At 40.5% G+C, this 14,627-nt stretch overlaps 1 protein-coding gene across 1 annotated transcript in view; it reads right to left on the reverse strand.

Annotated features, from left to right (window-relative positions):
• The window catches only part of babam2 (BRISC and BRCA1 A complex member 2), a 226,559-nt gene that overhangs the window by 19,016 nt on the left and 192,916 nt on the right, over nucleotides 1-14,627 (reverse strand). Inside the window, exons 9-10 of the mRNA XM_072247241.1 lie at nucleotides 13,767-13,837; nucleotides 8,692-8,774 (exon numbers count right to left, since the gene is read on the reverse strand). Coding sequence (XP_072103342.1) covers nucleotides 8,692-8,774; nucleotides 13,767-13,837 — 154 coding nt within the window. The remainder of the gene's footprint in view (nucleotides 1-8,691; nucleotides 8,775-13,766; nucleotides 13,838-14,627) is intronic.

Consider the following 14,627-nt stretch of genomic DNA (forward strand, 5'->3'; position numbering starts at 1 on the left):
TTGTTTTGTCCAAATTCTAGCTTAGATTCCATATATGTCAACTGAAGATGGCAACTTAAGTTGAAAATTCAAATCTCACATTGTTATACCTATGCAAATGACTATGGATTGCAGGGCTATTAATTACAAAGACAAAAAAAAATGATAAAGGAAATTCCCAAAAGTGGTATCAATAGAAAAGCAGGAAATCTGCTTGCATAATTTTTCATTTTTGCTATGAACTGCAGCATCAATTCCAATCATTAATATTGGACCATTTCCAAACATCACCTGTCTAATATAGGTTAATGGAATTTAAAAAATGTTTCCAAACCTGTGCAGCTGAGTTTAATGCAACTATATCCAATTTAAGCAGAGGCCCTGACCATTAATGGCGCAATACTTTGCAAGTGATGGAGATGTAGTAGGGTGTGTATGCTAGGATTAAGGATTTCTGGCTGATATGTTGTACATTGTCCTCCTCCCTCCTTCCCCATCACCATTAAAGAGGACGCTTGCCTTCAAGGCAGCTTGATTGATGGGTATGGAATATAAGATGTCAAAAATGAGATTAGCATTTTATGGTTAGGGCAGTAAAGGTGTAGTCTCACATGACATTTGGGTCATCAACAACAGGGAGTGGGATGGGAATAGATTGGGGACAAGATTAGAGATTGTGAGACAGGTTTAGAGATTACAGAGAGAGATTTGGTGATTAAGGAAAGAGTCAAGAGATGAGATGTGGAAGGAGCAACTTCCAACAAAGTATAAAAAAGCAGGCTGGGTTGGGGGTTTGAGGAAAGCATAATTCCTCCTGATTCAGAAGCAGTCTCTGCCCTGCAGCATTCTTCTCCTCCCTTCATGTGCCAGAATTTTCATGTCCCAGTAATCTCAATGGTTGGGGTTACACATTTGACAGACACCTCCTGCAAATGATTTTTTTCTCATCCAGTCTATCGTGAAAGATAAGTGGGTAGATTTAAGGTGGGTTTGATTTCAGCCTGTGTTTGATACTGTAACCCTTTTTCTGTAATTACACATGCCTGGGTCAAGGTGTCAATGACAAATATGGATGTGTGCTGTGAGGAGACGGCAGTCTTTCCTTTTTGCTTGGTAATATTTGTACTATGGAGCATGATCAAATAACTACAAAAACACCTTGAAATCTACCACAGTGAAACAGGAACTTGTTTTTCCTGAGTTAATTCTGCTCACTTTCTTTCACTCAATTAGTACCTTTTGTGGTTTAGTATATAGTTTTCAAGGTCCAGAAACTTGAGACCAAAAATATAGGCTGATTATCCAGGACAATACTGAGACATTGTGGCAGTGTTGGATATGCTACTTTACAGACGACAAATGAACTGTGACCGTATTTGTACTTAAAGGTTAATCTAAAATGCTGTTTAAAACTATTTGAGTTAAGATGGGGCTAACCTTGTCAGTAGTTATCCTCAATTACATTACTAAAATTTATTATTTGGTCATTGAAACATTGCTTTTTCTACAATAGCAAAGATGCAATTATACCTGAGAGGGCATGGGATAGATTTTATTTACTTATTTTTATTTAGTTAAACAGTGTGGAATAGGCCCTTCCAGCCCTACGAGTTGTGCCACCCAGCAACCCCTGACAGCCTCTGATTTCACCCTAACTTAATCATGGGACAATTTACAATGATCAATGAACCTATTAACTGGTATGTCTCTGGACTGTGGAAGGAAACCGGAGCACCTGGAGAAAACCCACGCATTCCACGGGGAGAGGTATAGAGGATGCTGGGATTGAACTCTGAACTCTGATACCCCAGCTGCAATAATGTTGCGCAAACTGTTATGCTACCACAACGGCCAATTTACAAGGGTTGCTGGGACAGTAAGCATTCACTAAGAGGAGAGACTGGATAAGCTATGGTCTATTTCTTTAGAAGAAATGAGAGAGGAGATTGAAATATGATGTGTGCAGAGTGCCTAGATACAGTATGTAGGAAGTACTATATTCATTAGCAAAGAGGTAAAAGAGGAAGTAATTGGCAGAAGGATAACAAGGAGATAATGAAGCATTTTTTTTCACCCAGAGTGTGGCAAGATTTGAGAACTCAATGCATTAAAATGAAGGTGGAGGCAGAGTATTTGTCGCATTTAAACACTTAAAAGAACTGTGATCTGTATAGCTGCAGACTGAGTGCTAGAAAGTAGAAATAGTTTGGTGAGCACTTTTTTGACTGGCAAGACAGGAGGGGCTGAGTAGCTTTTTTCATGTCGAGAATATTGACTGTGCTTTCAGTAGTGTACTATTCCCTTGGTACAGAGGCAGTATTGCTTTAATACTCCACACAAAAGCAGCTCTGACAGTAGCACTTTTTTTTCCAGCAGTACATGAGGGAATCAGCCTAGACCTTGTGCTGACATTTCTGGGATGGGACTTGAATCTCCTCCCACAGACTCAAAAGCAGAAGCTGGAAGTATTTCATTGGCAGTAATGCACTTTGGATATTCTGGTCAGGAAGGGTCTTTCTAAAGCAAAATAATTTTCTTTTTAGCCACAATAGTCCTAGTCACATCTTTTGATTCCTAAGACATTCACTCTCCCTTTCTGAATATCCCACATTACACACCATCTTTTCAAGGAGACAAAACTTTTGTCCAAAAGAATCACAATAATTCTTGAAAAATTTAATCTTAGTCTACAAATTAAAAATATCATTCCAATCTGTCTCTTTTCATGATTGTACCAGCCTCCCAGGTTAAAAAAATGTATCACTGAAAGCAAACCTTAAGTCTTTACATAAGATCTACTATTTTATAACAGGCCAGAATTTCCCAAGAAAACGACAGAGATTTTTCATGAAAATACTGGCATTTCCCTTCATGGATTTCAGAAAGTTTAGGACTTTTGCATAAGTGTGCGTAATGGAGAAATCACAAACTTCCTGAGGGTTGCTCACTGGCTACTTCCCAACTCCACCCAGACATTGGACTCCTCATGGAATCCAACAGCAGAGTGCCAATCTCTGGAATTTCCCAGCAGTCAGACAAGAAGCTACCCACTGAACCTGCGCCAGATTAAATATGGTACGGGTTCAGTGGCTTCACTCTTTTCCATGGGCAGAAACGTCTATAAGTGAATGCTTCACATAGTTCACATTTTTTTGAATTAACTGAGTTTACTGAAATATAAAACTTAAAACATTTAAAAGCAACTTACATACACATTAATCACACTACTAAAAGAATTTTTAACAAGCTTTGAAATTTTTTTGTGATTTTGGAAACATTCAAGCTATTTAACGTGACCACACGATACCATATGAGCTGAAACCACTGACCAGAACGGAACCAGCACTGTTGAACTGGCTGCTTGGAGAGCCACTCAAAGTAAGTGCAGACTTAGTGGGCATTTTCAGCAATCACATATAAAAACACAAATACTAAATTTATGCCTGTATCAAAATGATCAAAAACATACTCAAGTGATTACGTCCAAATTTCCGTGTCCAGCACATAATTCTCTGAAACTTCTGCCACCCCCAACTGGATCCCATCACCAAACACATCTTTCCCTCCCCTCCTTTCTGCTTTCCTTAAGGATTGCTCCCTACGTGACTCCCTTGTCCCTTCGTCCCATCCCACTGATGTCACTCCTGGCACTTATCCTTGCCCCTACACCTCCTCACTCACTATCATTCATGGCCCCAAACAGTCCTTCCAGGTGAGGCGACACTTCACCTGTGAGTCTGTTGGGGTCATATACCGTGTTCGGTGCTTCTGGTGTGGCCTCTTGTATATTGGTGAGACCTCACGTAGATTGGGAGCCCGCTTCACAGAGCATCTGTGCTCTGTCCGCCAGAACAAGTGGGATCTCCCAGTGGACATCCATTTTATTTCCACTCCCATATGTTCATTCATGGCCTCCTCCACTGTTGCGATAAGGCCATCCTTAGGTTGGAGGAATAACACCTTATATTCTGTTTGGGTAGCTTCCAACCTGATGGCAAGAACATCAATTTCCCAAGCTTCCAGTAATATCTCTCTCCCGCCCTCCCCCTCACCATTTCCCATCCCCTTGTCCCTCTCTCATGTTATCTCCTTGCCCACCCATCGCCTCCCTCTGGTGCTCCTTCCCCTACTTTTTCTTTCCTCTATGGCCTTCTATCCCTTTCACCAATCAACTTCCTAGCTCTCTGCTTCATCCCTCCCTCTCCAAATTTTACCTATCGCTTATCTCCCATCCCCCACCTTTCAAATCTCCTCCTCAGCTTTTTTCTCCAGTCCTGCTGAAGGGTTTTGGCCCTAAATGTTGACTGTACTTTTTTCCACAGATGCTGCCTGGCCTGCAGAGTTTCTCCAGCATTTCGTGTGTGTTGTTTGGATTTCCAGCATCTGCAGATTTTCTCTTGCTTGTGACACTCATACAGCTGTTGTTAGCTGTGGCTCAGTTGTTAGTGCCCTTATGCCAGAAATAGTAGGTAGGAGATTCACTACAGAAATATGAGCCGAAAAATTGAGGCAGATACTTTTGACACTTTAGTACAGTACCGGGCAAGTATACATTGTGCTGTCTTTCATAGTAAATCAATGCACCATCTGCTCTCCAAATTGGTCATAAAAGATCACATGAAACTATTCTGGAGTGGTATGGTGAGTTAATTCTAATGTTTTATGTAAGCCCAGGTTTCCATCCTACTTTTAAACTCAGCCAAGCCCCAGTTTCTTGTGTCCGCTTGAAATTCACCTGATTCTGTTTCATGTACTCTCCTGAAACCCACAAGGCCCTGGTTCCTATGCTCCATTTAAATTTAGCAGATCTGCTGGAAACTTTATTTTACTATTCTATAACATGTAAAAAGAAGTGAATTAAAAATACATTGAGGGTATCAATTTGGGAATAACGTCCAATAATCTGATGTATCTACCACCCAGCACCACTCAAATCCCGAGACTGCTGGGTTAACATCATTTTGCTCTAACTGGCCATATGACACCATGTTGAATGGACTGCCAGCTTTCCTACATACAATCTGTAGTGCCCTGATACAGTTGGAAAGGGTTTGGGAAATGACTTGGAGAAAGGTCCCACACAAATACTGAAAAGTAAAGAGATTTTTGATGGTCTACAATAACTCAGTTTAGGTTTTATAAGAAAAGTTTGCATCATTCAGGATTCTCAAAATACCTGTTTATTGCAACACTCCTCCTCCACACCCCACCCCCACACGAGGTAGATTTAAATTAAGAAAAAACGGGCATACTTTATCCCACCCTAAAAATTTCCCTTAATTGTTATTTCTCTTCAGTTTAAATCTGTACAAACATTATTAATTTTTGTGCAACTAGAGATAGCTTGCATGGGATGCCACATTTACATTGGGTAAATGAGCTCAATCCAGCTGCAGGGTAATACTTTGCTGTAATTAAACGATCTTATAGTGTCCCATGGTCATTGGCTCTCAATATTATCGATCTCTACCAACACTGCTTGCAACATATTTTACGTGGTCACAGCTCACAGGTTCCGGAAGAGGGTGATGGAGCAATATCAATTTAGCAACGAGCTCTGAATTAAATGGATTGTGAAGTTCATAAGTATAGGAAAGAAAATTTAAACACAGGAAGGTATGTTAAGAGTTAGGAAGGGACTTCGAGAATGGTAAACATTTTGCAGAAGAGACCAAGGAAAACCAGTCAAAGTGACAAAATGATTGCTTATCTGGATTGAGGGATACTATAGGAAGGCATCATACTGTTTATTACTTTCTGAATCAAATCAGTTATTTTTAGTTGCACCTAGTTTTGGGAACAACAGGACCAAAATTTAAGAAGATTTGTAGGTTTTACTTGCATAATAGTATTTGGAAATTTCCAGATTAGAAAAAAGTCCACCATTAATTTGCCCTATACAGATAGGTTGAGAAACACAAACATTTAGCACATAGTGACTTGAATAACACAGTAATAGCAAATACCATCCCAATCTTGTTCAACTGAGATTGTGTGTTGGGTGGCGGGTGTGAGGCGTTGGAATTCTTAGCTTCACACAAATGAATCTCTCTCGATCTTTCTCTCAAGTAGATTCTAACTACTCTGAAGCATCACTGAACACAATATAAGAAAAATCTATAACCCAGATCATCTTAACTACCCAGATAAAGTGGGCTAAAGAAGCATATCTGTTTTATTTGAAGTACCAGCAGCACAGAAAAGTAGATGAACAGAACTAGTAGGCACAAAACAGTCAAAATGTAATGCCATATCATTGGCAGCTCCTACATAATTAAATTGTGTCACTGAATGACTTGTATTTTGGCTTGTACAGCAATGAAAATATTTGCTCTCCTGCTAACATTGCTAAGTACCAATTCCTAAAAGCAGAACAATGCAAATTCCTATTGCAATCACGGGTGCCAAGACTCTTGTGTCAGAGGTATGTTTCTTTCACATAGAAAGTGGTAGGTGCATGAAACACACTGCCAGGAGCGATGGTAGAGGCAGATACATGAGGGTCATTAAGAGACCCCCTGATGGGCATATAGACGAAAGAAAAATGGAAGGCTACATGGGAGGGAAAGGTAAGGTTGACCTTACGGTAGGTTAAAGGGTCGGCACAAAATTGTGAGTCGAAGGGCCTGTATTGTGCTTTAATTGTTCTATGATCTCAAGAGCACATTAGAACAGAAATGCTAAATAACAAACTGTTCTATTAATTTCTTGACCTTCCAAATTCAGTAAAATGAGAAATCTATTAAAAGACTATGCAGTGACACATCATTAGTATGTTTAAAGCATTCAGATAATTAACAAACCAAAATAATGAAGGAATATTTCAGATGACCATCCCTGAATTGCTCCTTCAGCTTCTGTTAAAATTTAACATGCTGCTGTGTTCTGAGGAAGAGTTACTGAGCCGAGACGTTGACAGGTCTCTGCTTCCACAGATGCTGCTTGACTGACTGAATTCTTGTAGCATTTGTATTTTTGTTTTACATCATAGCATCTGCAGCATTTGTTTTCCATGCTGTTAGTCAAATGTAACCATGTAACCTTTTCCATTGTGGGCTAATAAATATCTATCCAAGTTATAATTGACAAAAATTTCCAGGTATTTTGCAGTAAGTAAATAATGACCAATGTAAGTACTCCTATGAAAGAAAATATAATTTAACAAAGGTGAATAGAATTTTGAATTCTTTGGCATAAATTGCCAAGGCCTGAGTAACACACACAAAATGCTGGGGGAGCTCAGGAGGTCAGGCGGTCAGCAGCATCTATGGAAATGAATGAACAGTCGACTTCTTTAGGCTGAAATCCTTCATCAGGACTGGAAAAGAAGGGGGAAGAAGCCAGAATAATGTGGGGGGAGGGGAAGGAGTACAAGCTAGGAGGTGATAGCTGAAGCCAGGCAGGTGGGGGAGGGGGAGTGAAAAAGAAGTTGGGAGGTGATAGGTAGAAAAAGTAAAAGGCTGGAGAAGGAATCTGATATGAAAGGAGAGTGGATCATGGGAGAAAGGGAAGGAAGAGGGGCACCGGGAGAGGTGACAGGTGCGTGAGCAGAACAGACGAGGTAAGAGGAAAGCCAGAATGGGGAATGGAAGAAGAGGGAAGTGGGGGTGGGGGGTGGGGGGAGGGGGGAAGGTGAATTACTGTAAGTTAGAGAAATTAATGTTCATGCCATCAGGTTATAGGCTACTCAAGTGGAACATGAGATGTTCCTCCTCCAACCTGAGAGTGTTCCCATCGTGGCAGAAGACAAGGCCACGGATTAACATGTCGGAATAGTAATAGAGATTAGAATTAAAATGTCTTTTTTTGCAGATGGCACAAAGGTGCGCGACAAAGTGGTCAGCAATCGGGTCTAACCAAGGCTGTATCGGGAGCACTGGATATGGTAGATGACCCCAACAGATTCGCAGGTGAAGTGTTACCTCACCTGGAAGGCCTGTTTGAAGCCCTGAAAGGAGATGAGGGAGGATGTGAATGGATAACACTTCTTCCTCCTGCAGGGCTAAGTACCAAGGGGGAGATTAGTCGGTACCGGTGAATGGACAAGGGAATCACGGAGAAAGCGTTCCCTGTGGAAAGTGGAGAGTGATGAGTAAATATGCGTTCTGGTGGTGGGATCCCATTAAACATGGTGGGAGTTGTGGAGAATGATGTGCTACATGCAGAGGGTCATGGGGTGGTAGGAAGAACAAGAGGAACTCTATCCTTGTTAAGACGGCAGGAAGATGGGATGAGGGCGGACGTCCGGGAAATGGATGAGACTATCCTCATCACCTCTTCAGTCCTTGGAATCTTCACCTTCCTCCTATGCTACCTTCCCTGCACACTCCAACTCTCTCCCTCTGATTGATCCCAGCTCTACCTATCACCCCCACCCCCAGTTTCTTACATTATCCCCTTCCCCATCCACTTGGCATCACCTATCACGTTCTGGCTTGTATTCCTTCTCCTCCCTCCCACCACCTTATTCTGGCTTCCTCCCCCTTCCTTCCAGTCCTGATGAAGGGCCTCAGCCTTAACTGTTGACTGTTTATTCATTTCCATGGATGCTTCCTGACCTGCTGAGTTCCTGCAGCATTTTGCATGTGTTACTCTGGACTTCATGCATCTGCACAATCTCTTGTGTTGGTGATTAACTGCTAACGCTCACCATATTAATCCAAAACCTCCCAATCACATGTGAGATTGCTGTTTAAAAGAAATCTTACTTACTATGAACTAAAAAGCAGAAGTCCTTCCATATTAATAATAACGTGAGCTTGGTAAATCCTTCAGCATCATACTCCACAACACCACTGGAAAATAGAAAAATTGGCAGCAATGAATCAAAACAACACTAGCAGAGTTCATAAAGAGAATTAGTAAATGACATCCAAAAGCAACAAAAATCTTTCTATTTCAATATTCAAAGCTTGCTCATTTTTAATAGCAAGTGGCTGTAGGAGAAAGACTTGACTGTATTCAGAGACCTGGAAGTTCATCAGTATTCACAGAGATGTGGCACAGGTGGCAATAAATGGTTTACTCAGCCATGTCAAAGGCTGAAGGAAATGTCTGCTGCTGAACAGACTTGCATGAGATTAAGGACATTTGCATGCTATGAAGTAGAAGACAGGCTGCAACCTGCCAGCTGAAAAGTCATATTCATATGAGGACTGGGAGACTGGGTGCGTAAGTTACTAAGGGCAAGAGGGCATGGGCTTCGAGTTTAGCGATGGAGAGGGAACCCCAAAGGACAGTAGGCAATACATAACCTAATTGGAAACTTTAAAGCATGCTACAACCAAGCATGCAGCTATTTAAAACCTCAGTGGAGTTGTGACTGCCCTGTGACAGCTAATCTTGAAACTGGGTGAACTAATTTATCCTAATAATGCTTCAAAAGAGCACTGAACAAAGAATGACATCGTTACATATGTGACCAATGGGTAACATTACTGATCTGCACAGTGATGGATTCCAGCAGGTCAAGTTTCCTGAGTGACTCAAATCAACCCACAAACCACTGCAGTCATGTTCCACTCTGGGGAAAAAAATCATATGCACAGTGTTGGAAAAAAGCACTACCACAGAATCAAATTTCTAGACCAATGTGTGGGCTTACAATTTCAAAACAACCAAATGTACACAGGATATGTTGTCTAATGAATTTTAAGCTTTTTTTTTTGCAATCCAGATGGTCATAACAGGTAGTAGCATTTTTTTGCTGTTTGAGAAATTGCACCTAAGACCATCAAGTAGGCAGGTAAATTTTTCTTAACTTAGGATCTGGAATACAGGAGACTGAGGAGCCATCTAGCTAATCTGTATAAAACTTATGAAGGAGTTATGCTCAATGGACATAACCAGAGGGCATAGATGCAAAGTTATTGGTAAGAGAAGTCGAGGAGAAATATTTTCAGTTTTAAAAGCGGTGGGAATTTGGAACTCACTGCATAAAAGCGTGTTTGAGGCAAACCTCTCCCCATTACATTTTTCAAAATATTTTGAATGTAGTTGAAGCCATAACCTATAAAACTGGATTAAAGGAGCTGGCAACTGGGAATAAGCATTAATGTTTTCTTTGAAGGTGGAAGGCTGAAATAGAAAACAGGAAATGCTGTAAGCACCCAGCAGGTCAAGATACATCAGTGGGGAGAAACGCAAAGCCAATGTTTTCTTAGAACTGGAAAAAGGAGAATACAGGCATGCCGAGTTGGAGACAGGGAGAAGGGTGGGGAGGTCAGAAGGATTGTCTGTGATAGGGTGCACACCAAAATTGTCAACAATTACTTTAAAAGACACCTGGAGACATAACATTAAAAAAAATTGAAATTAGAGATATAGCCACATCTGTGGAGAAAAGAAACAGAGTGGTTACTTAAACCATAGAAACTACAGCACAGAAACAGGCCTTTTGGCCCTTCTTGGCTGTGCCGAACCATTTTCTGCCTAGTCCCACTGACCTGCACACGGACCATATCCCTCCATACACCTCCCATCCATGTATCTGCCCAATTCATTCTTAAATGTTAAAAAAGAACCCGCATTTACCACCTCATCAGGCAGCTCATTCCATACTCCCACCACTCTGTGTGAAGAAGCCCCCCCTAATGTTCCCTTTAAACTTTTCCCCCCTCACCCTTAACCCATGTCCTCTGGTTTTTTTCTCCCCTTGCCTCAGTGGAAAAAGCCTGCTTGCATTCACTCTATCTATACCCATCATAATTTTATATACCTCTATCAAATCTCCCCTCATTCTTCTACGTTCTAGGGAATAAAGTCCTAACCTATTCAACCTTTCTCTGTAACTGAGTTTCTCAAGTCCTGGCAACATCCTTGTAAACCTTCTCTGCACTCTTTCAACCTTATTTATATCCTTCCTGTAATTTGGTGACCAAAACTGAACACAATACTCCAGATTCGGCCTCACCAATGCCTTATACAACCTCATCATAACATTCCAGCTCTTATACTCAATACTTTGATTAATAAAGGCCAATGTACCAAAAGCTCTCTTTACGACCCTATCTACTTGTGATGCCACTCTTAGGGAATTTTGTATCTGTATTTCCAGATCCCTCTGTTCTACTGCACTCCTCAGTGCCTTACCATTAACCCTGTATGTTCTACCTTGGTTTGTCCTTCCAACGTGCAATACCTCACACTTGTCTGTATTAAACTCCATCTGCCATTTTTCAGCCCATTTTTCCAGCTGGTCCAAGTCCCTCTGCAGGCTCTGAAAATCTTCCTCACTGTCTACTACACCTCCAATCTTTGTACCATCAGCAAATTTGAACAATTCCCTGGTGTAAAATGACAAAAAACTAGAGGACGTAGCTTTAAGGTAAAGTGGGCAGGGGGGGGGATGTTTAAGGCAGATGTGTAAGATTTAGTTCTCAGATTGCATCAGTCATACTTATTATCTCACATTTTTGAAACCAATTGTGTCCTGTTCCATGTCTGTCCAATACCAAAATACAACAAAATAATTAACCGTACACCAGATATGCTATTCCATAAAACTCTTAACAAGATGATATCAAACAAAAGTCATTTTGTGCTCAACAAGATCCCAGAAATAATATAGCTCTTTCCCTATTTCTCTCCCCATGGATGTAGCCTGCCTTGTCAGGTGTCTCTAGCACCTTTTAATTTCAGATTGCCAACATCTGTAATCTGTGTTTTTCTGAATTTCTATTATCTTTTGGTGGTGTGGTAGCTGAGAGACGACTAATAGAACTTTGCTTTTCCTTGAATACTGCCCTGAAACCCATTATTCAGTTAAATAAGGATCTTGGTGAGTTCTCCAAAATGCCTCCCTTCCCCACTCCATGTTGAGTCATGCTCATCAATAGAAGTGCAGGTAAATGTCGACACATCTTTAGTGACTTAGTTTTTCTTTAATTAAACAATCAGCATTTATAATAAATTGATTTTATAATACATAGAAATTCATCAATTTCTTAGCAACAGAAAGGTTAGAACACAAGATCAGACAGCAAAAAGTAAATATTTCCCCTATGCTCATTTGTTTTCACTGGTTAAACAAGATCTCGAATGAACTGTATTCCAGATAGGTGAAGGATATTTTAATTTGACCATCCTGAAGATCCAGAACTGGCTTGCCCACAGAAGGCAAAGAGTAGTTGTAGACAGATTATATTCTGCATGGAGGTCAGTGACCAGCGGTATGCCTCAGGGATCTGTTCTGGGACCCCCTACTCTTCGTGATTTTTATAAATGATCTGGATGAGGAAGTGCAGGGATGGGTTAGTAAATTTTCTGATGATACAAAGGTTGGGGGTGTTGTGGACAGTGTGGAGGGCTGTCAAGCGGTTATAGCGGGACATTAATAGGATGCAAAACTGGGCTGAGAAATGGAAGATGGAGCTCAACCCAAATAAGTGTGAGGTGGTTCATTTTGGTAGGTCAAATATAATGTCAGAATACAGTATTCTGGTAAGACTCTTGGCAATGTAGAAGATCAGAGGGATCTTGGGGTCTGAGTCCATAGGGCACTCAAAGCTGCTGCACAGGTTGACTGTGGTTAAGAAGGCATACAGTGCATTGGCTTTCATCAATCATGGGAGAATAGGTTGAGTGAACTTGGCCTTTTCTCCTTGGAGTGACAGAGGATGAGAGGCGACCTGATAGAGGTATATAAGATGATGAGAGCATTGATCATGTGGATAGTCAGAAGCTTTTTCCTAGGGCTCAAATAGCTAGCACGAGAGACCACAGCTTTAAGGTGCTTGGAAGTAGGTACAGAGAAGATGTCAGGGGTAAGTTTTTTACGCAGAGAGTGCTGAGTGCTTGTAATGGGCTGCCAGCTACGGTGGTGGAGGCGGACACCATAGGGTCTTTTAAGAGACTCCTGGATAGGTACATGGAGCTTAGAAAAATAGAGAGCTATGGGTAACCCTAGGTAATTTCTAAGGTAAGGACATGTTCAGTAGAGCTTTATGGGCCGAAGGGCCTGTATTGTGCCGTAAGTTTTTTATGTTTCTATTATTTTTCTGCAATTTATTAGCAAATTGAAGCTACCTCCACATTCCCATACCAACCTTCTACTGTGCTTCAATGAAAACAGCTGTGGAACTAATAATACCCTGACGTAGCACTTTCGAAGCAGATACCCCTCATGCAGCATGTATGCTGGTGCTCCATGGAGCTGAACATGTGAAAAATGTAAGATGAATTTAGCTTTAAATTTGGGGCATCCTCACACAGATGGATAATACATAGGAGTAATACTATGGTAAGACAATGGAAAATCAATGGAAACATATTTGCAAAAAAAAAGTACAATTCAAAACGAGACAGACTCCTTTGAAGGAACCACAATAAATATTGATTGAGAATGTGGACTTCTGCTCAGAATTTCCAAGCTGCTTTAGGGCACTAAAACCCCAAATGAAAATGGCTCATTTAAAGCACACAAGACATGCCCAGATAGAACCCTGCGGAGGAAGGTTATCAAGAAAAGTGTACTTATTGCATTAGCCTGTCTGCCACCACTTCCTTAAGTGTCTATGGGTGTCTCTCTATATTTTGTGGTTTACAAAGTGAACAGCAAGAAGAAAGGTGTGGAGCAAGGACAAGGCAAGAATAGAGACATAGGAGGAAGGATGAGAATATTCCATTATCATGACCTATAAAACAAAAAATTGACCTGAAAGTCTAATTTTTGCAATTGAAATCAAGCTGTAAGCATCTCCTACTTTGGGCTGCTATTTGTAAAAAGTCCTTTTTCAAATCAGATTATTCATTAGAAAATATCCAATCTTAAATGAATATTAACTTACGTTCCAAAGTGACTCAGAAAGGCTGCGATGTACTCCCGTCTTCTATGGTAGCCTTGAATGATGTACTGCACCTTGGGTTAGATAAAAGAAAAATAAAAGTATACATTAAATATTACAAATATTTTATGTCAAACACAGGCAGGAAATCTGGTCACACTGTTGCAAATAGTAGCTATTTTAAAGTCTCATATCCATTATATTTGGGGCTTTTCTTCTGTGTGTGTGCAAGTGTAAGTGTGAGTTCCAGTATGTTAGTTACATATTTGCTCATCACTGAGAGGAACAGTGGCACAGGAAAATGGTGCTTTTTGATTTACACCAAGCAGTAGACTCCAGGAATATGCTACAGTTGCATGATATAATGTTATGTGCTATTTGAATACAGTTCTAAAATATGGCTCCATGAACTTCAAAAGCAATTTCTATGTGCAAATGCTTCCATATCACACATTCAGTGCAAACAGCAGAGGCTGAATTTCTATCTCCAGTTTTTCTTAATGAGGCTACCATTGTATTTAAAATGGAAGATAAAAATGATACTGAAACAAAAACATTAGATGATCAGGATTTGAATATTATTGCCAGGTACCACAGTCAACAGGACCAAGAGTTAGGAAATGCGTTAATTGTCTATATTACATAGTTAATTGATGTATATGTGTATGTGTATATACATATAAAAAAAACACAAAGAAAACAGAGGAAATATTCAGCAGGATAGATCACATCCCTGGAGAGAGAAAAGTTAGCATTTCAGGTTGCTGACTGTTTCTTGAACCACATCTATGTGCAGGCTGTTTGATACACATGAATGGTTTGCTAGGTATTGAAGTTAGATCATGTGGAATGAGAGTCACAAAA

The sequence above is a fragment of the Mobula birostris genome, chromosome 2 (assembly GCF_030028105.1).
Source record: "Mobula birostris isolate sMobBir1 chromosome 2, sMobBir1.hap1, whole genome shotgun sequence".
NCBI classification, from domain to species: Eukaryota; Metazoa; Chordata; class Chondrichthyes; order Myliobatiformes; family Myliobatidae; genus Mobula; species Mobula birostris.